Below are 22,464 nucleotides of genomic sequence, written 5' to 3' on the forward strand. Positions count from 1 at the left end.
TTCCAACGGAATACATAGTGGAGATACCAAATTCAGGCATAACCTAGCATCTCCAGTGCATGAGTTGAGATCACAGAGAATGGTTGGTTATAGGCAATAGAGTGTAGAGCCTGAACAGTCAGATCCTCGGTGAATCATTTAACTCTTCTAAGTCTCAGTTTTTTCCACTTGGAAATGGGGAAAATAATAGTGCAATGGCATAATAATAGAAGCAGATTGGTAAATCTACTTCAGAGAATATTGTAAGGACAAAATTAACTAACGGGTGTAAGGCACTGAGTATACATGTGCTTGGCACATGGAAAGCACCGTGCACATCCTGGCTGCCATTATACTTCTGAGCCTGCCCAGGTTGCCTGACCAGGGTGGTCTTGGCTGGTCCGACCAAGCTTGTCCTAGGCTTCTTCCAAGCATCTATTCCTTGGTGCTCATGCTGAAGATAACATGCGCACATTTCTCTTCAGCTAATCTTCTACAACTCCCAATACTCTAACTGCCCATTCTACCCCAGCTTCAGGAATCAAACTTCTAAGGAGGCAATAATCATTAAAACAGAGCAAAACCAGACAGAAACCCGATGGTCTCCAATCACCTTCCACAGATCCTCACCCCAAATCCACTGAGGTTGAGCATTTGTGAATTCTCTTTAACCCTAAGTGACTGTACTTTTCTTCATGGCAACTCCCCTTTCCCCCTCTTAAATGATTACTTGTGTGCTACTTATTGACCCCAAAAGCTCTGAATTATATAGAAGCACAGTTACAAGAATACTTCAAATATGTATGGCACTCTATGCTTTCCCAAGTACATTTTCACACATTATTTAATCTCACCAGCACCCTAGGGAAGTAGGTATGAGTATTGTTGTCCTCATTTTATGAATAAGAAAAATGAGACACTCAAGGAGATCAAATAACTTTCCAAAGTCACGGAACCAGATTTGCAAACACATGGATGATTTTTTTTTTACATGGACGATTTTTAATCTAGTGATCTTGTAACACAACTGTGCCTTCCAGACTCATACAGGATTCGTCTACTTACAACTGTGTCTAACTAAATACACATAAAGCAGACAAGATGCCTATTAGTCTTTCAACCAAATTAAGTTTATTTAAAAATCTCATTATTTGAGGTTTTTCTGCCCTTCCATCCCTTTTATTTTTAATTAATAAGGCTTTGTGATTCTGAGGTGTTCCTTTAAAATATCTCTCAGTTCAAAAATGATTAATGCTTTTAACTCACAAGCCATCATGGGCATCGCAAGGGAGGCTGTAGGAAGCATGGCTGCTCTTGTCTTCGTAAGTTCAAAAGGCCATTGATTACTGAGAGCCCAAGCCACAATAAAGCTGAGAAACAGGAACAGACACTAGAGATACCACCTCTTGATTGCTATCTTCAAAATTACCTCCCCCGCCGTGTAAACACAGGAAGACAGGAGTGAAACTCATCTCCTGAATGATGAGATGGCAGACAGATGGAACTAGTACATCTACATGTTTGAAACTGGATGTTCCTGCCGACACACTTAAATATCCCTGTGACAAGCTCCAATGAACTCGGCTGGTCATCAAACTTGCAAACTGCCACAGTGGAGAACTCAAACAATGAGCTGCCACAGCTCAAATCCAATCTACTAAATATATGTGGCACATTTTTTAATTTGCAATATGTGTCTTAGATAAGTCAGAAGTGTTTTACTGAACATTAAAGCTATAAAACTCCCTCACTAATATCCAGGTCAGGTCAGTACAAAAGGTTTTGAAATTCTTACTGCAAATACATGGATTTGTGCCTACACTTTTAAGACAAAAGTAGTGATTACTGATTCCAAATATGATTACCTTAAAAGTTCTTAAAATGTTATAGGACATTTGAAAGGATTAATAGACAAATAAGAGATTTGTCAAAGATAGTCTCGTGAGGAGATGACCAAGCAAGAGATTGTACCAACATCTGTGTGACACATTTTGTGTTCATGAATGAGGTAAGGCAAACTCTAAGACTTGAATATATCTACTATTTCACGAGACACAGAACTGATGGAATAAACAAACAAAAAAACAAACAAACAAATAAAATATTTTAGTCACAAGTCAAACAGCTCTAAGATGACATAGTATAAAGATATATTTTCTAGTAGCAATGTGGCCATCTCAAAGAATCAAAAATAATATAGATCATGAAAATAGAGTTGTGAAGAACTATACTAGGAATATGTGGTAAGCATATGATATTAAGGTTATAAGAGCTCTGTGTCTGAAAACAAGGACATGCATCAACAGCATTGAAAATCCTATTTGAGGATCACTATTATTTTAATAAATGCGATTAGGATACCAAATTACTTCCTTGTGAGATCATTAGCTGTTAATTACATCCAAATAAGGAGGAAGCTGCTATAAACCCAGGAGTTCTTTACTTGGAATCCATCATGCTCTGGGCTTCTAGGTTTCTGTGAGTCCTTTGGAATTCCACGTAAAAATTCACTTTCCTAAATTACTCATAAAAGTAATATATCCTAATTAAATAAAACATCAGCTATAGAATGGACATCGATGGAAAATAAGTATTTCAGGAATCTGATTGCTGTGAAAATAGGTTCTAAAAGTATCTAAGAAAGAAAATTTAGGTTATTCTGAAAGATTTAATTTCCTTAGATTAAACTGAGGATATAAATGGTTATATTAGTATGTCAGGACTTATTTATTTATCTGAACAGATTCATATCCTATTCCCCTGTTTGTTTTTAAATAAAATATGGAAGCACCAGGATGTAGTATTTTAGAAATGAGTAGCTACATTTTTGGTTCTTGCAATTATTAGGGGCTCCTCTGGGGGTTACTGCACATGTCAGGACCACAATGACCCTTATTCTGCACATCTTATATTTCTTGCTGGAATTCAAATAAAAATGAAAAATCTACAATGAAGAACCTAGAAACTAATTCCATTGCACATATTTTTGCAAAGTCCTTTTTATACAATTTTAATTTCCAAAGCACCAACTACTGGGATCAACTCTGTAAATCTAAGTAAGACTTCTTTTTCATTTGGAATTTTCCTAAGAGGTGTTCACCGTTTTGGGAAATCATGTCACCTTTGGTGCTACGGACTGAATGTTTGTTCCCTCTCCAAATCAATATGCTGAAACCTAACCCTCAATGCAATGATAGTAGGTGGGGCTTTTGGGAGGTGAGTAGTTCATGAAGGTGGAACCCTCATGCACTGGACTAGTGTCTTTATAAAGGAGGCCCACGGAGATCCTCACCCTTTCCACCATGTGAGGACCCAGTGAGAAGGCACCATCTATGAACTGGACATCTTGATCTTGGGACTTTCAGACTCCAGAAGTATGAGAAATTTCTGTTGTTTATAAGCTACCTGGTCTAGGTATTGTTAGAGCAACATGAACTAAGACAATGGCAATACCATTTTTCGACTGCAGCTGACAACATAAACCCCTTAGGTCAATCTGCAGTTTTTGCTGTTGGATTCAGGGTTATTCACATATAGCGCAAACCCATGAATACTTCAGTATGTCTTAGTACATAGCCATGCTAAGGCATTACCATTTAAAAGCCATTTAAAAAATCTTTCTTTTACTGAGGACATTACATCAATTATAAAAATTCTATGGAGAAAGGCTATTAGGGAAAAACTAGTAAAATTCAAATAAAGTGTGGGGTTTAGTTAAGCGTGATGTATCAATGTTGGCTTCCTGGTTGTGACACATGTACTATATAGTAAGGTAAGATGTTAACAGTAGGAGAATCAGGGTAAAGGGCACTTGGGCAATTTCTGTACCATCTTTGCAACTTCTCTATAGATCTAAAACTATTATTATTATTTTTTTTTAAAAATATATTTTATTGATTCTTTACAGAGAGGAAGGGAGAGGGATAGAGAGTTAGAAACATCGATGAGAGAGAAACACCGATCAGCTGCCTCCTGCACACTCCCCACTGGGGATGTGCCCGCAACCAAGGCACATGCCCTTGACCAGAATCGAACCCGGGACCCCTGAGCCCGCAGGCAGATGCTCCATCCACTGAGCCAAACCGGTCAGGGCTAAAACTATTCTTATAATTATTTTTAAAAGTTTTCCTTTAGAGCCTGGCTGGTGTGGCTCAGTGGTTTTGCATCGACCTGTGAACCTGGAGATCATGGTTCAATTCCATCAGGGCATATGCCTGGGTTGTGGGCTCAATCCTCACTGGGGGTCGTGTAGGAGGCAGCCGATCAATGATTCTCTCTCATCATTTATGTTTCTATCTCTCTCCCTCTCCCTTCCTCTCTAAAATCAATAATATATATATATATATATATATATATATATATATATATATGTGTGTGTGTGTATATATATATATATATATGTATATATATATATCCCTAATAATGAACTTTTATTATGTTCAAATATATGTGTATATATATATTTTAGAAGTTTTCCTTTAGAACTATATAGAGATTTCAAATTGGAAAATTGTCCCTCCATTTCTGTTAACATCTGTTTTTTATGTTATTTTATGAGTTTATTTGAGCCAAACTGAAAACTTATGCTGGAAAGAAAGATCTCAAATGCTCCAACATCAGCTTTTTAAACTGTTAGATCGAACAACTGAACTAGATGTTTTCATACGTCAATAACAGTGAAATTATCAGCAAGTTTATATTGGTTTATTCTAGGGCAGTATTGGCCTAGTTTACTGGGCTGCATTATCAAGTTGAAAATAAGGGTAATTTTCATTTTTAGAAAGAAAGAAAAGTCAGTTGCAATCCATCACACACACACACACACACACACACACACACACACACACACACACACACAAACACACACATATCCCCTCTCTGGCAAAGTCTCCCCATGGTTATACTACATGATCTATGATTTTAATTTGAGGCTAGTAAAGAAAGGTATTACAAAATATTTATTATTTAAAAAGGAGCAAAGAGTTTGAGATGGCTGAAAACCACAAGCAGCGTATCTGGTATTCAGTGAACGCTTTCATCAGTGAATCCACCTCCAAGTGAAAATATGCTGTGAAACAGACCCAATCAGAAAAATTTTGTATTTTTGCAAGAGGCCTGAGAAATTCTTGACCATGTTCAGCTTCTGAAAAACCATGTTAAGGGGAGCAACCCAACTGCAGTGAGAAAAACCATCTGAAAAAGCATTTGGCACTCACCTGGGCACAAATCTGATGCATGACATGACCGAATTCATGGAAGTAAGTCCTCACCTCATCGTGCCTCAGGAGGGAGGGACGGCCTGCGAGGGGCTGGGAGAAGTTCACCACAAGGGCTGCCACCGACATCATGCGGCTCCCGTCGGGGAGGAGGCAGCCAGGCTGGAGACCAAAGCAGGCTGCATGGTTGTACTTCCCTTCCCTGGGAACCGGAAGCGCAATCGATGAGAGATGAACACCCTTCTCTAACAAGACTGCCCTGGCCTCTCTCAGTCATTAAGTCATATTTGACACATATTTGGTAGAAGATGCTTCAAAACATTTAATTCACCTTTTAGAAAGTAGGTCAACATTGTATTCAAATGGAAAGATTACAACTAAACATACAAAAACCCAACGATCACGTCATATGAGTTATTACTCCAAGGTTTCTTTTGTTGAAAAATCTTAATATCAGAACTAAGAATATATACCACACCTAGTGTATGGCTGAGTGTCCAACTTATTTATTTGTTTGCTCATTTTATGGAATTTATTGGGGTGACATTGGTTAATAAAATTATAGAGGTTTCAGGCGAACAATTCTCTAACACATCATCTGTATATTGTATTGTGTGTTCACCACCCCATTACATGTCCAACTTATTTTAATGAGCTCATGCTTTTCATCTTTGAAGACGGAGTCACAATTTATTAACCAATGTCACCCCAATAAATGCAATAAAAAAATGGAGTCATTAAACACTAAATAGTGTTGAAGAAATCTGAGCTACAAGGTACAGTTTGATTTATGAGGTAGTTTTCCTTTAAAAATAGAATTGATAAAAAACCAAATTCCATACAGCAAGATTGTTCGTTTTATTCAAGGAGGGAAGGAAGAATCAGTGTTCACAATTAAATGAGCTCCCTTGATAAACTTCACAAGTCTTTTTGAAATAGAATGCTTTTTGTTAGCCTGGGGAAAAGCATGAATTATACTATAAAGTTGACTATTCTTAGACAATGAGGTATCAGTGAGGGTCTCTCCAAAAGCTAATAGCTATTAAGACTTTATTCTAGGACCAGGTTTTTTCTCCTCCTCCCCCTCCCCTTCCCCTCCCCCCCCCTCCTCTTTTTCTTTTTCTTTTTCTGCTAGGAGGCTAACAGGACTCTCAGGTTTGGGTGAATTTTATTTGTATGTATTTTTCTGTATTAACTTTTCTTGGTGACTCATTCCTCTTGGGCTTTTTTCTGCTGATGCTATTGAGGTTTTAAAAAACACACATTTATCTTTTTCCAGCTACCTGTTATAATGTATAAAGGGCATTTATTGCTGGAAAGGGCATTTACTGCTCCTATCCTTACAACAAAAACATGCTGGACAATCTGCAAATCACACCTTTTCTTGAATCCTTCAGAAAGCAGAGGTTGAATGGCAATCAACTAACATACAATCTAAGACAGGTGCCCCCAAGGAGAGAGAGGAAGGAAACTTCAAGCAACTTAAAAAAAACAAGCCTGGATTAGTATTCCCATTTTATAGGCCCTGTAACTCGGTTACGAAAGGGAGGCACAGAAACATTAAGAACCTGTCTATCAAGGAATGGAGCCAGACCTCTGGCTTCAGAGCCCACATCTTTCTTCCCTTTACTAAAACCACACCAGAGACCTATGGAAGACAACAGTGACAATCTGGATAGGAGTTGAATCCCTAAAGTCTCTTCCAACAGTATGGTCATCAGTACCTTGGATAGAGGTCCAAGTAGAACTGTCCCAATACTTCTCCTGTGGCTTTGTCCTTCACAGTGTAGAGTGTAACATTTTTATTCCACACATGAGCACCTGCCACTTGCTCGAATGAGAGTCCCAACAACTCCTGGTATATGTTGAGCAAGCCTTCGGTGACCACCTCAATTGGGAAGTATTCCTTGAGGATCTCTTGGTCTATGGAGTACTTGAGTTCTTCTGTCTGAGTCATGTAGTAATGCAGATCCCAGGCATTGATTTTCCCATCATATTCAAAACCTCTCTCCTCACATTCCTTTTTCTTCAAATTCAAAATAAACTCTCGTTCTGCCTCACCCAAAGGTTTTAATTTCTGGCTTAAATCATCTGTGAGGGAAGGGGGAAAAGTCAATGATCTATTGCTCTTAGGAGCAAACATGTTATTACATACCTGTGCTTCAGCATGGTGCTTTCTATAGAGGGAGAGTGGGAGTGAGGAAGGGAAGGAAAAGAAAGCAGACTCTATTATGACAGCACTGTTGTTCTCTTTAAGGTAATTTATTTTATGTCTCCTCACCCCTTTTTCTTTTTTTCTTTTTTTTAAAATACATTTTATTGATTTTTTACAGAGAGGAAGGGAGAGAGATAGTCAAACATCAATGAGAGAGAAACATCGATCAGCTGCCTCCTGCACAACTCCCACTGGGGATGTGCCTGCAACCAAGGTACATGCCCCGGACCGGAATCGAACCCGGGACCCTTCAGTCCGCAGGCCGATGCTCTATCCACTGAGCCAAACCGGCTACGGCTCTTTTTCTTTTAGCACCACCCAAACTAGGCCATGACTTCCTCACGGCATCAACAAAACTGAAGTTTATCTCAGGGAACTCTGACTCACAAATTTTCTAATTCAGGGGAAAAAGGAATAGTGAAACTAAACTCATATACATGATTATTCTTCAAGGAGATTAGGCTTCTCAGAAAGGCAGGGAAAATAAATCAAATGTAATCTGTGACTAGTATTACTAAAAATTGCTCAATGCCTTTGATGGCCATGGGTTTAGTATGTTTCACTACCCAATTCCTATGAAGAAGGTCTATTTGGACACAGTAATTACACTTTTTAGATGGATACCACAATTTATATATTGTGGTCTATTTTGGACTATTTTACTGTATTTGGCTCAATGAATATGCTCTATTTATGTATTAATTCCTCACAATCTGTTACATATATAAGATAAACATGTGTTTGGCTCTGTAAGGGACATGGAAATTGTGAGGTGAAGACAAGAGCCTGAGGAATGAGGTGAAGAGAAAGAAGGAAACGCCTAGAAGATACATGAGATAATTCTGAGTGGGCCTGCCAGAGAATATGAAAGTACAGGTAGCAAGAGGACAACCCAGATGGACATATGCCAATTTCAAATGAGAGGGAAATGACTTTAAAGAAATTAAGTTAATCAGGTAGTTCTTAAGGAAATTTTTCAGTATATGCAGTTACAACTAAAGAAAGCATTTTCATCAAAATTGTTAACTCCTTGAGTCATTTTCTGTACAACATGCATCAGAATATATGGCAATTACTTGTTCACATCTCTGTTATTTCCACTCAGGGAAAACTCACTGAGAAAAGAACCTCGTTTTATTCCTTTTTATGGTTTACCATTTAGAATACTGCCTAATGCAGAATAGTGATTTCCTAAATGTCTCATGAATGAATAAATCAATTATATAATAACAAATAACTACCATTTATGGTGCATCTGCTACAAGTCATATCTGATGCCAGCCTATACATTAGTAATGCCAGGTATGGCCATTTAGGACATAGAGAAGTAAATCTTGGGTTGAAGGCTTATTTTAAGGCATTATTATAATTTCTAACTCAATTAAGCTAATAAAAAAATACCAAAGTAACAGACTACATACTTTGACTAGTTGTTAAAGGTGAATAAAGTCTGAAACGGGTCAATGAGGAAAGTTAAAAAGGTATAAACACTGATTTTTATTGTTAGAGAAGATTACAATAAAAATCAGTGTTTATACCTTGGTTGTTATTCAACCACTTTCACTACAATGAGAGAGATAAACAGAGTGACTCTTGGAGTAGTAACACCTTGGTTGAGATAGAGATGGGCAAGAGTGATAGAGTACCAGTGACTCAATATCATGGATATAAGAATCATGGTTTTCAAAAGTTTAGTGAAAGTGGTTTTAAATAAATGTGAATATAGTTATTAGATAATAGTTTTGATGCATATTTATATTGCTTTTGTATATAGTAAGTGGCTTCTAGACTATAAAATGTTTATTTTTTTGGATTATAATGTTTTATTTATGTCATATTTGTCAGCTTATTTCATATAAACTCATAATTAGCTACACTATAACTACAATCACCAAATAGCAGCAAACAAAGCCAATAAGCTAATACTTGCTGTTAGGACCCTAGATGTTTTGTTAGACATTAGTATAAAAATCCCAATCAAGACACAATACGGAATGAAGCAAGGATTACCTTAGTAATATAAACAATGGGCAACCCTTAAAACCAAGCACAGTATCTAATATATAGTAGGTGATCAATAAGTTTCTCTTGAATGAATAAAAAATAGAATGTCCTCAAAAGCATATTAGAGTCTAAGGGCTCTCTGTCAAGTGGGTATCATGCAGCAAAACAGTCACAGAAATGGAATTACAGAACTAATAAGTAAGTTAAAGAGACCTAACCTAGGAAGGCTGTTACACGGCTTGTGCTCTTCGCAGTGTTCATTTCAAGGACAAAGTCAGCATGTGTGCTATAGCCGAGTAGCTTGGCGACTTTGGCCCGCAGTGGGAGTAGCTGCTGTAGAATTTTGGTGTTTTCCTAGTAATAAACAATAACAAAAACAAACATTAATAATTAATTGGATAAAAATAATTAATTGGATCCAAAGCACTGAGTTATTATATTTAGTTTCAGGTTGGTAAAACTGTCAAATATTTTTAGACCATCTCAACTTCTAATAAATTATTTCATTTCAGTGTTAGAGTTTTTTAAAAATTCCCGATCCAACTGTATTTCTGAATTAACGGACTTTTTCAACCTCAGGAGATAGTTGTGAGGTTGCTGTTTTTTTGTTTGTTTGTTTGTTTTTAGTTATGAGGTCTTAATAAAATTTCAGGTACTGTAAACTTAGAGTGAAAATGTATTCTTAAGGACTAGAGTGAAGCCACATTTAGTCTCACTGACAAGACTGTACCACATATTGGTACCTACACTGTTTTTTCATTGTGGTAGCATATATGTAACACAAAATTTGCCTCTTTAACTTCATTATGATAGCCATACTAATAGCCTATTTTTTAATGATAGTCTGGCTATTATTAAAAAATAAAAAAACCACCAGAAAATAATAAGTGTTGACGAGGATGAGGAAAATTTGGAATCTTTGTGCATTACTGATGGGAATGTCAAGGTGCAGCTGCTGTGGAAAAACAGTACTGGGATCCCTCAAAAAAAGTTTAAACAGAGAATTACCATATGTTCCAGCAGTTCCACATGTTGGCATAGATCTCAAAAAAGTGGAAACAAGGACTCAAACAGATATTTGTCCCACCATGTTCACTACAGCATTATGTTAATAACAGCCAAGTGGTGGAAGCAACCCAGATGTCCAGCAATGGATAAATGGATAAGGAAGATGTGGCGTATACATACAATAAAATATGATTCAGCTTTAAAAAGAGCTTTTGACACATGCTAAACATGGATAAAACTTGAGGGCGTATGGTGGTGATGGTTGCACAACATCGTGAATATATTTAATGCCACAGAACTCTACACTTAAAAATATTTCAGGGATTTTTCTCAAATTATTACAAACATTTTCTATATTATATTTGTATTAAGAATACAAATAATGATAGTCTTATCTCCAGGCTTTTACATCTTTCCCAACTGAAACTTTGAATCTATTAAATACTAATCCCTACTCCCCATACCCCCAGCCCCTGGCATCCATCATTCTACTTTTTGTCTCTATGAATTTGACTACTCTAGGAACCTCATGTAAGTGGAATCATACAATATTTGTCCTGTTGTGTCTGGCTTACTCCATTTAGCATAACATTTTTAAACAATAAAAGAAAAAGTAAATAGACATTGAAGTCAAAGAACTACTACTCCCAATGATTAAATGAGCAATTTTTTAATAGACGTGCTTCTAAGGAAGATCACACGCCACAGTAGTCTATCTAGTTTCCAAATATCACTCCACCACTTACTAGTTGTCTGACTGTTGATAAGTCCCTTAAGTTACTTTCTAAGCCTCAGTTTTCTTATCTGTTAAAACACATATAAATACATATAATGAAAGCAGCTAAGTCATAGGGTGCAATGAAGAGTCTAATGAAAATATATGTAAAGTATATAGAAAAGTACCTGGTACAAGAGCCAATACTATATAATTATGTTAAATTCCCCTTATTTTAAAATTGGAATGGAAACATCAATAAGAGAAACACATGGCATAATTCTCCAAGTTCTAAAATTAAGACTGCCAATTTCTTCCCAATATCTATTCCCCCACTCTTCCTCCTAGTGCAGTGATGGCGAACCTATGACACGCGTGTCAGAGGTGACATGCGAACTCATTTTTTTGGTTGATTTTTCTTTGTTAAATGGCATTTAAATATATTTAAAAAATCAAAAATATAAATCTTTGTTTTACTATGGTTGCAAATATCAAAACATTTCTATATGTGACACGGCACCAAAGTTAGGGTTTTTCAAAATGCTGACACGTCAAGCTCAAAAGGTTCGCCATCACTGTCCTAGTACTAGAATTCTCTGAGCTTTTGCCAGACACATAGGTCACCTGACTACTTTTCCCAGACTTCCTTAAAGCTGGTTGTAGGACAGTGGAATATGAATGAGGTGATGATTGAAGTTTCTGGGTCATCTCTTTGTAGATGCTTGTCTTGCTAGCTGTGAACTGAAGACCGCAACAATGACCCTGAAAGCCACATACTGAGGATGGCAGCGCTGTCCTCCAGCTCTGGACCACTCACCTCTGTACTGTTAGTTTTAAGAGAAATAAACCTTTTTAAAAAAATGTGGTCAAATATGTAACATAAAATATGCCATTTTAACCATTTTTAAGTGTATAATTCAGTGGCACTAATTCCATTCAGACTGCTGTGCAGCCATTACCACTATCTGTTTCCAAAACTTACCCAACACCCCACAGAGAAACTTGGTAACCATTAAGAAATAACTCCCCAGGCTCCCCAGCCCCGGTAACCATTAATGCTTTCTGAAGAGAAATAACTTTTATTTGAGTCTCTGTGCTTTTGCTGGACTCTTGTACAGTTGCTTAAACTATACCCTAATATCCCGAGGACTGATATTAGGAATAGAGTGCTGCTAAAACAAAAATGAAAAAATGTACAGGAGTGGAAGGTGAGGATGAGCACACAGACACCGCAGGCTGGGAAGCTGGTATTCCTCATTACACCAGAGGTCCCATTTGTTAAAACTGTTGCGTGCTGTAATTTGGAAGGTAGGCCAATTACCTACTGAGTCTTAGAGAGGGTAACTGTTTGGGAAAACTAATAACGTTGTTGTGTGTTTGCTGGTATTTGTTGCTTTTATGGAAATTACATGAGAAAGATGTGCTTAAGTGAGAACTGGTCAGTTTGCAAGATGGAAGGAAAAGAGATTTGTTGAGAGAGGTTCTGCCTGTGGCCCACAATCCAGGGCCTCGGGTTGCTGGAAAAGCCAGTTCCCCTGCATCCTAATGTCAGGAGCAAAGACTTGGAGTTATTGAACTGTGGAGTCTTGGTTGAGAAGGCTGTCTCCCTGCTCAAGTCTGCCATTTCAGCACTGAAACGGGCACCATTAAATTGAGGAAGAGCAGGAGGGACATGATACAGGAACCCATATATTAGAAAACATTTGGTAGGTTTAAGAAAAGTCATAGTTATTTATTATTATTTTAAATCTTCACCCGAAAAAAAAAAAATAAGAAATAAAATATTGACCTCAAAAAAAAAAATAAATAAATCTTCACCCGAGTATATTTTTTTCCATTGATTTTTCAGACACAGTGGAAGGGAGGGAAAAGAAGGGAGGAGAGAGAGAGAGTGAGAAACATTGATGTGAGAGAGACATATTGATTGGTTGCTTCCCACTCAACCAGACCGGGGATCGAACCTGAAACTGAGGTACCGTGCCCTTCACTGGGAATTGAACCCGAGACCCTTTGGTCCGATGCTCTAACCACTGAGAAAACCAGCCAGGACATGTATAGCTATTTTTTAACATGAATCTGATCGGAAGCAAACAGACAGAAAACCTACTAAGTTTTTTATTGGATTTTATTACCAAAGATAGAAGCCTGGCCTACAAAAGCTTATGATTATTTGATTTCTAAAGCAACTCTCGGGCTTTGAGCTGGTATCGGCAGGAATCTATGCTAGCAGCCGCCCACAATGTGGTCGTGAGGGGTAATGAACAATAAAGAATTCCCTGCAGGTAAAACCAGGGGCCACGGATATAATTCTTAAAGGAATCCCTGCCTGAAAAGAGACCCAAAATAAGTCCAATGGGCTATCCCAGGAACTTCCCAGACTCAGAATCCTTATAATTCCTGCCAAACTGTTTTTGAACGTTGGAAGGCCTGCTATGTATCCCATTCTCTCCTACTCCAAGTGTGAGTTTTTTTTTATTGTGGTTATTCTGTTCCTATTCTACCACTGGGTGTGTGTGTTGGGTGAGTGGCCAGACAAGTTGTCTTCCTTTTCATTGGCTGCTACATCATGAGAAGCTACAACCGGGGAGGACTGTCTATCACGGAGAGAGCTTAGTCTTCGAGCTCAAAGCAGTAACTGGTTGGGATCTGACACGTGGTGAATGGGGGAAATGTGCTCATGTTACTTGGATAGACTGTGGTGCAACTGGCTAGCTGACTCTTAAAATCCATTTCTAATTCTTCCTTTTAGTAATAGAATCCACTCAGCTGAACAAATGGCTACCAATTGAAGACTATATTTCCTAGCCTCCCTTACAGCTAGACATCTATATATATAAAAGGCTAAGCAACCAGCCAACTACCTAGTATACTGACCACCGGGGGCAGACACTCAATGCAGGAGCTGCTGAGTGACAGCAACTTTGCAGAGTGTCCTCTTGCACTCTGGGGCCCCACAGGGGATGTCAGACTGCTGGTTTTGGCCTGATACCTGCAGGCCAGGCCGAGGAACCCCACCTGCCGGAGGGATCCCACTCACTCTGCAAATGCCCTTTGAGCCTTGGCACCACCCAGGTGTGGCTGGTGGAGGAGGGACTTTGGGAGGTTGGCTCCAGGGCATGTCCAACCCGTCTTGCTCAGTCCCGCCCCACTGGCCACCTTCTAATTAATTTCCTTTCAATGTGCATGAATCCGTGCACTGGGCCTCTAGTAGCTATATAATGGAATTTGGGTCAATGCAATGTGCAACTGATTTTTGTCATTTTTAGGTCCTTTTCTTTTTTTAATATATTTTTATTGATTTCAGAGAGGAAGAGAGAGGGAGCAAGAGATAGAAACATCAATGATGAGAGAGAATTATTGGTTGGCTGCCTCCTACATGCCTCATATTGGGGATGGAGCCTGCAATCTGGGCATGTGCTCTGACCAGGAATCGAACTGTGACCTCCTGGTTCATAGGTCAACGCTCAACCACTGAGTCACAATGGCTGGGCTCTAGGTCTTTTTCTCAAAGATACTTTCACTGTACTTTATTTTCCTTCTTTCCAACAGATTGGGAAGATGACAACTGAAATGCCCTTGCAAGTCACTTGCTGAGGAAAGAGAGAGAGAGATGCCCCACTAGCCCTAGACTATCGACTTGGGAGAAGAATACAACTTTTAGTTTATTTAATCCATTCTATTTTCATTAGAATAGTTTAACCTGTGGCCAGACAAGGGAGGTTGTCAATGGGCAAGGAAAAAGCTAAAATTCTAGGTCTGAGGAATTAGGAAGCATAATGCTCATAAATAAGAATATTAGTCTCAGAGCTGACTTCAACATTGGTTAACAAAGCAAACCCTTTTCTTAAAGTCCTCCATAACAACAAATAAACAAACAAAGACAAACATTTATAAGTACCTCTTTGCACCTTGTATTAAAAGCCATTTCCATCTTCCTTCTGGTTTCTGGGATACAACATTTCTTCATGACAGGAAAATAGTGTGGATATTTTAAGGTAATTTTGTACTTGTCATCATCTGTCTTTTCTAAACTATCAATGAAATCATCAGGAAGAGCACCTGCAAGAAATTCTCTCATACATCAAGTTTTCCACTCATTATTGATTAATTTAGCATTGGCATGGTGCCATTAAGAACTCGAGGAATTTTGTGGAGTAATTAAAATTCAAGTAAAATGATGACAATTCTTATAATCTCATGTGGGTGGTGGTTAGAGAACAGGTGTCTCAGGAGCTGCTAATCCAAAATATGCACAGGCTTCAGTGCTGGTTTGATGGAGAACAGGAAAATTAAACCAAGCAAGATCCAGAACAGAATAAGAAGAGACTAGTTTAAGTTACAATGTAGGGGACACTGTGGGGCAAAACATTTTTCAAGGCACTGAAGGCTTTTAACCAAGAAAGATTACGAAATCTTCTCAGGACTGTCTCCAGAAACAGTATACACTCTCATTAGCCTATAATCTAAAAATGGCTTGTTGGTCTTTTCTGTAGAAAAGATGGTGGGTTCTATAGAAGAGAGTGGATCATTTTATAAAGAATTCTTGTAACTTTGACCTGCCAAATTGTGAGGCGACATCATCTGCCTAAGTTACATAATTTCATTTAGAAAAATAACAAAATTTTACCAAGTTCAGCCTTGGAAAATATAAGGAAGGTATCATCCTCATTGAGGTTTTTGTTGAAGTCAATGCACAGCTCACTCATTCTTTTCTTCATTGCTTTGATTTCCTGAAACAAAGCCACAAATACAGGACATTAACAATAAAATGAACTGTTTCTTTGTATCACCGTCAGTCAAGTAAATTTTACTGTTTAGATAAAGTTTGACTTCTGTACCCAACCCTTAGGAAGTCCCATCGTGGAGATGTACCTGATTACACAGTTGTCTGTTCTCTTCTAAGTTGTATCCATGAGTATGTCCTAGTTTTATAGAGCATTTGCAAACAAATGCAATTTATGAGCCCTAACATTTGTCTAGAAAGTATTAGGTGGGAGATCAAAGGAAGCAATATGAAGGGAACCACAAGAAAAAACATGAAATAATTTTATTAATCTGTCCCACTTTTCTGGAAATGCTAGATAATGAAGTTTATGTAAACCACACTGGTTCTTCATGTGTGGCCCTCGCCAAAAGCATCAACAAAACCTGGGAATTTATTAGAAATGCAAATTTTTGAGACCCACACCAAATCTACTGAAACACAAACTCTCAGAGGTGGGTTCCTGCATTCAGGGTTTTAACAAGCCCTCCAAGTAATTCTGAGGGACACTAAATTTGACACATACGGTCATTTTTGGACATTCTGGCTGTCTCCCCAGTTCCCTCCACTTCCTCCATACGCCATAGCAGTCATGGAGTTTGAGTCGGATCTGACTTAATCTGAAGTTCCAGGGGTGTGATCTCTGCACTGGCTATGTAATCCCATCTGCACTGCACTGACTGGTTCAGGTAACCCAGGTCTGGCATTCGCTCAACTAATGGGGGATTCAGGATCAGGCAGATGATCCAGTTTGGGCCATTAAGACATGAGGAGAGGTTTGATGGAGGCTTCTCTGTGTACTTCTAGATGGTGGGGGTCTTTAGAGTTGTAGTCATCCTATATAATAAAGGTATAATATGCAAATTGACTGATCCGTGGAACGATGGGTCGGTGGGGGGCAGGGCCGGTGAGCAGGTGGTGCCAGGCCAGCCAAGGTGCATGCCAGCAGGCAGAGGGAGGGGACGGGTGGGGTGGGGGGTGGCAGCGACCAGAGGTGGGGTGATGGAGCAACGCCATCCCTTGATCGCCTGCCTGGTGGCCTCCCGCAGAGGGCGGTGCGGTGATTCGGGGCGGGGCTGCCTGGCGCCTTCCCCCATCAGTCCAGGGTCGCCTCCCGTAGGCCTTCTTGCAGAGGGAAGCCACTGGCCATGGTGGCGGGCCGATACGGGGTGGGGCCCACCGCTCGCCATCCCCAGATTGGCCCGCCGGGATTGCCTCCTGCAGAAGGAGGCCACAGGTGACAGTGGCACAATGGGGGGTGGAGCCAGCTGCTTGCCACCTGCGCCAGTCCCCTGACTGGCCCACCTGGTTGCCTCCTGCAGAGGGAGGCCAGACTGTGGCTTAGGCCCATTTCCCTGAGGGCTCCCGGACTGTGAGAGGGCCAGGCCAGACTGAGGGACACCTCCACTCCCAAGTGCATGAATTTTTGTGCACTGGGCCTCTAGTTTTAGAAATAAAAGGAGCCACCTTTGCATAGCACTAACTGTGAAGACAGAGTAGAAGAATAGAAAAACCAGGTGGGCCCTGACCGGTTTGGCTCAGTGGATGGAGCGTCAGCCTTTGGACTGAAAGGTCCCAGGTTCAATTCCGACTAAGGGCATGTACCTTGGTTGTGGGCACATCCTCAGTAGGGGGTGTGCAGGAGGCAGCTGATCAATGTTTCTCTCTCCATCGATGTTTCCAACTCTCTATCCCTCTCCCTTCCTCTGTGTGAAAAATCAATAAAATATATTTTTTTAAAAAAAGAAAAAGAAAAATCAGGTGGCCAATGATACCACTGAGCATCTGGATCAGACTAACCCACGAAGCCCAACTACCTCTGGACCTTCCAGCTATACAAGCAAGTAAATCTCTTCTATTATTTAAATTGTTCCAACAGGGTTTTGTTAGCTGCAACCAAACACATTTTAACTAACACAGTGTTCATGCCCCAAACAGAACTGATGATTGACCAGGGCAAGTCTGATAAGTGAGATCAGTCCCACTTTTCCTGTAACCAGGGTGAAGAGGATGAAGATGTTCAAAGGGCAGTCGGGTGGGAGAAAGGTGCCTGTACCTCAGTGGTGCCTTCAGGTCTATCTGCCATGCTGATATCACATGGTCTACACTCTTTTCAAACTAGTTTCTAGTTCTACTGCCTAGAACAGTGGTCGTCGGCAAACTCATTAGTCATCAGAGCCAAATATCAACAGTACGACGACTGAAATTTCTTTTGAGAGCCAAATTTTTTTTTAAACTTAAACTATATAGGTAGGTACATTGTTATTAACTTAATTAAAGCACTCCTAAGGCTTAGGAAGAGCCACACTCAAGGGGCCAAAGAGCCGCATGTGGTTCGTGAGCCGCAGTTTGCCGACCACGGGCCTAGAAGAATCACCTGGAAATAAATCATTTTTCCTTTTCCAAAGAATGAATTAATTCCACCGTCGAGTTTATTTCTGAAACTGTAAGATTTGATTGGCATTAGACAAAAGAAAAAGTTAAGAAGCATTTTTTAGCAGCTGATCTGTCCACCTTTAAGGGGCATATAGTAATTGCAGGGTATTCCATTTTAAAGTGCTGGTTTTATAATTTCCCATCATAAGGATTTTATTACCAGTGCCCTATCTCTGTAAGAACAAAGGAATAAAAACACAAGTCAACTATTAAGGCCTGGATCTAGGTATTAGAGAAGACAGAGCAGAGAAAATAGGCCCAGCACACATGAAATAAATAAAACTTGGACAGAGTTAAAGGAAAATTAAGTTACCAGCTGTTTGTCAGTCACCAAGAGGTGGATAGGAGTTGTGGAATTTGAAACCACTGACTATCCAATACATTGTAAATGGATTTCTATTATGCATTATTTCCCACATTAAAAACATGTCTTTCCTTATTTCCTGTTTGTTTTTTTGTTGCATTTTGTTTTATTTACTCTCTTTTTTTCCCCACAAAGAAAAGGAAACATAAACTCACATTTTGGACTTGTTCTGGAAGATGGAGCCCATTTCTTTTCCCCATTTTAACTGACTTTTCCAAGTATCGCCTGGCTTCAGGCTTTATCTTCCCCAGATCACAGGTTTCCTGAAATTAAAGATTGTGACAACCATTCTGTTACAGCAGTGTCAGTAAATGATAAACTAGAGGCCAGAGCAAATTTATTCATCATCTCTGTTGAGCTATGTAGCACATAGGTGATTCAGGCCCTTTTGAAGACCTAATTTCTTTTATGCTTTCATGAGCCTCTGCTCATCTAAAACAGAAAATTTAAATAAACAAAAAGCTAACCAGAATTGCCCTGCCTTGCATCACAATCAAGAGTGCCTGTACCATTTGAGAGTGTGATCATAGAAGCATTTGCATAACCGCCTTCTCAGTATTCTCTATGACCCAGTGGTCTTTCTCACAAAACACATTCCTTATCACAAATCATCTGGATTTAACTTTCTATCATTTGCTAACCTGGTTCCACTTGAGAGGCAGGCATAAATATAAAGGGCAAATAATACATAGTGGAGAGTGGGACTCTTTGGCCAACATACCAAAAAAGTACAGCTGGATAAAGGCTGCTAGCACTTTAAAAATGCCTTACTGTCATTTAGCAGGAGAGATCAGGGGGCTGCGGCAAGCTGCGCATGAACAAATATGTGAGGGAAAGGAGTCTGCACAGCACACAGGAGGAACACTGGACAGTGCATTTCCACCTGCCAGCAGCAACACGAACGGCACTCGCTCAAAGGAACGAAGGGCCCTGGAGGATGAGCCATAGCAAGGTACTTACTCCAAACAGGTGGCAAAATATACAGGGCACATCTGGAAGGCTGGTCAGTGTGTGGTCCCTCGGAGGAAACGGACTCCAGACAGGGGAGCAGCATTCAGTTTGGTTGAGAGGCAATGAGGGCCTTTGTCTCTAGAGCCTCAGAGGCCGCTCAGCATTAGGACCCTGCCATTGGTTGCTCTCTCTCTCCAGGGAGGACCTGGACTGTCCATCCCGGAGTTTTGTATTTCCCCAACTAATTAGATCTTAGAAAGGCCCAATCAGATCTTCGCTTTAGAGCAGTGACGGCGAACCTATGACACGCGTGTCAGAGGTGACACGCGAACTCATTTTTTTGGTTGATTTTTCTTTGTTAAATGGCATTTAAATATATAAAACAAATATCAAAAATATAAATCTTTGTTTTACTATGGTTGCAAATATCAAAACATTTCTATATGTGACACGGCACCAGAGTTAAGTTAGGGTTTTTCAAAATGCTGACACGCCAAGCTCAAAAGGTTCGCCATCACTGCTTTAGAGCCTGCGTTTTATATTGTTGGCGCAAGGCTTTTGCTGCAATAATTCTGTAATTTTTTTTACATTTTGTTGTAGCAGGTAAGTAGAGTTGTATTCTGAGGGTGCTACTTAATAAAACAATCTGTATCTCACCTGGCCTCCCGATAAAAAATATTATGTTACAGTAGTAAAGCACCTGTTGTGCATACATTACTCACAGTTTCCTCTGACTTAATCCTCAGTGGAGGCAGAGAACAATTACTCATTTTTCCATAATAACCTCCTTTATGTCCTTAGAGCATTTCTGAGCATGCAGGCATGACCGGAGTTGGAACCCTCTCTAGCTGATACTGGCACACACTGGGATCTCAGCAGCAGGTGCCTGCAATGGGAAGACACCCAGAATGGCCAGGGAGATAACTGCGCTGTGGGCTGGTTCCCTTGGGGATGGCTAGCGGCTCAAATCACAGTGTTCATGCGGATGTGATGATTCACCTGAGTTGATAGAGGCTGGCTTGACAGCGCCAGGAAGTCTGTCCTGAGGTGTGAGGCATGGCAACAGGAGTCTCTAGACCAGCCGTGGGCAAACTACGGCCCGCGGGCCGGATCCGGCCCATTTGAAATGAATAAAACTAAAAAAAAAAAAAAAAAAGACCGTACCCTTTTATGTAATGATGTTTACTTTGAATTTATATTAGTTCACACAAACACTCCATCCATGCTTTTGTTCCGGCCCTCCGGTCCAGTTTAAGAACCCATTGTGGCCCTCGAGTCAAAAAGTTTGCCCACCCCTGGTCTAGACGGTACAGTGGTGGATGTCAAAAGGTTGGGGAGAAGATAGGCTATAGCTATGTGCAGTGGGGGGAGAGGGAAAAAAATCCCTATTGATAAGGGCCTGGCAAGAGCTGGGTAAGTTGAAGGACCCAAGTGAGCAGGTGGAGATCCAGGGCAGAGAGCCTTCCCAGCAGGGCAGTGAGTCAAGACAGAAGCCAGCCCAGAGCTGGACAGCAGTGTGGATACTTGGTTCCCAGGGTTCACTGGGAACATTCAGTCCCGAGGTCAGGACAGAGGCTCATCTCAGTCTCACCGGCTGGTGTAAACAGAATTATTCTACACTCAGGATGGCTCTCAGACATTACCATTCTTAATTTATTCTAAATTCTTTAGAATTTCATAATAAAAAAGTGAAACATTTTCTGAATTTCCCCCAAATCCTCCCCGCCTTCCGTCCCATGACCTTTTGTCCTTTTCTTCTTATATGCCAATGAGAAATTATTTCAGTAGGGTTTGCCATCGCTGGGCTGCTACTTCAGAAAGCCCGGAAGTACAGTCAGCACAGTCAACTCCAACTTCATGTTCTACGTTAGGTAAGACTACTTACTCTCCAAATAGGTAATACAAGTATATATAAACAGGTGGAAGGATATTCTGAGAAAAACCAGCCCTGAAGTAGGTCTAATTAAAATATGACCATTACCGAAATATGTGACTAGCCACAAAAATGACACAACAAAAACCGGCCTCAATTGTAACCAGACGCCCTTTGCCAGTCAGACGCTGGGGTCGTGGGAAATGTCGGAGGTCTCTGGTAAGAGTGAGGCGCTTCTAAAATGTGCTTCTAACGCACATTCCTGTCCCAGAGCGGATCATAATATTCTCCCTTACACTCTCCAGGCAAGGTCGGAATTACCGCCCAAGGCCTTCCTAGGAGGGACTCAGCACTTCCAGGCTGCTCTGCTGCACAGCTGCACCTTCCTTCCCGAACCAGAACTTAATCCCCTTGGATCGGAACCAGGTCTCAGGCAATTCAGCGTGAAGTTTCTCTTCTTTAGGAGCAGGGTGGGTGGGGGGCTGAAGTTCTCTGAAGTAATTTTCCAATTTATATGACAGCAGAGTTCTTTTTAAATCTCTGTGGTGACAAGATTTAGTTCCCTTCCCAACTTCCTCCCGTGGCAAAGGGCTTTTGTGTAAGTGTGAACTCGAGCGCGCGCACACACACTCTTACACGTACGTTTGTATCTTGTATACTCATTTTGCAGACTGAAGGTAAATGAGTTTCCTATGATCACATAGCTATTTAGTGGTAAAAATGGGGGTAGAAATAACTCCTTCAAATTCTTAGTTGAGTACTTTGCCCAGTATGCCATACAACCACATTAACATCCTTAATTCATAATTCTTTCGAATTTCATAATAAAAAAGTGAAAAATTTTCTTAATTTCCCCCAAATCCTCCCTGCTTTCTGTCCCATGACTTTTTGTCCTTTTCTTCACAAGACCTTCACATTTCCAGTTTCTAAAATATGTAAAT

At 40.1% G+C, this 22,464-nt stretch overlaps 1 protein-coding gene across 9 annotated transcripts in view; it reads right to left on the reverse strand.

Moving 5' to 3' along the window:
- NLN (neurolysin) overlaps positions 1-22,464 on the reverse strand; it is an 82,329-nt gene that overhangs the window by 19,320 nt on the left and 40,545 nt on the right. For 8 of the 9 annotated variants that reach the window (XM_059694497.1, XM_059694500.1, XM_059694496.1 and 5 more), the window contains 6 exons: positions 18,855-18,962; positions 15,765-15,867; positions 15,036-15,196; positions 9,633-9,768; positions 6,920-7,286; positions 5,196-5,397 (listed from right to left, as the gene is read on the reverse strand). In XM_059694497.1, the coding sequence (XP_059550480.1) occupies positions 5,196-5,397; positions 6,920-7,286; positions 9,633-9,768; positions 15,036-15,196; positions 15,765-15,867; positions 18,855-18,962 (1,077 nt within the window). The remainder of the gene's footprint in view (positions 1-5,195; positions 5,398-6,919; positions 7,287-9,632; positions 9,769-15,035; positions 15,197-15,764; positions 15,868-18,854; positions 18,963-22,464) is intronic. The other variant, XM_059694498.1, reaches the window with a different exon arrangement.

This window comes from Myotis daubentonii, chromosome 4 (assembly GCF_963259705.1).
Source record: "Myotis daubentonii chromosome 4, mMyoDau2.1, whole genome shotgun sequence".
In the NCBI taxonomy this organism is placed as follows: Eukaryota; Metazoa; Chordata; class Mammalia; order Chiroptera; family Vespertilionidae; genus Myotis; species Myotis daubentonii.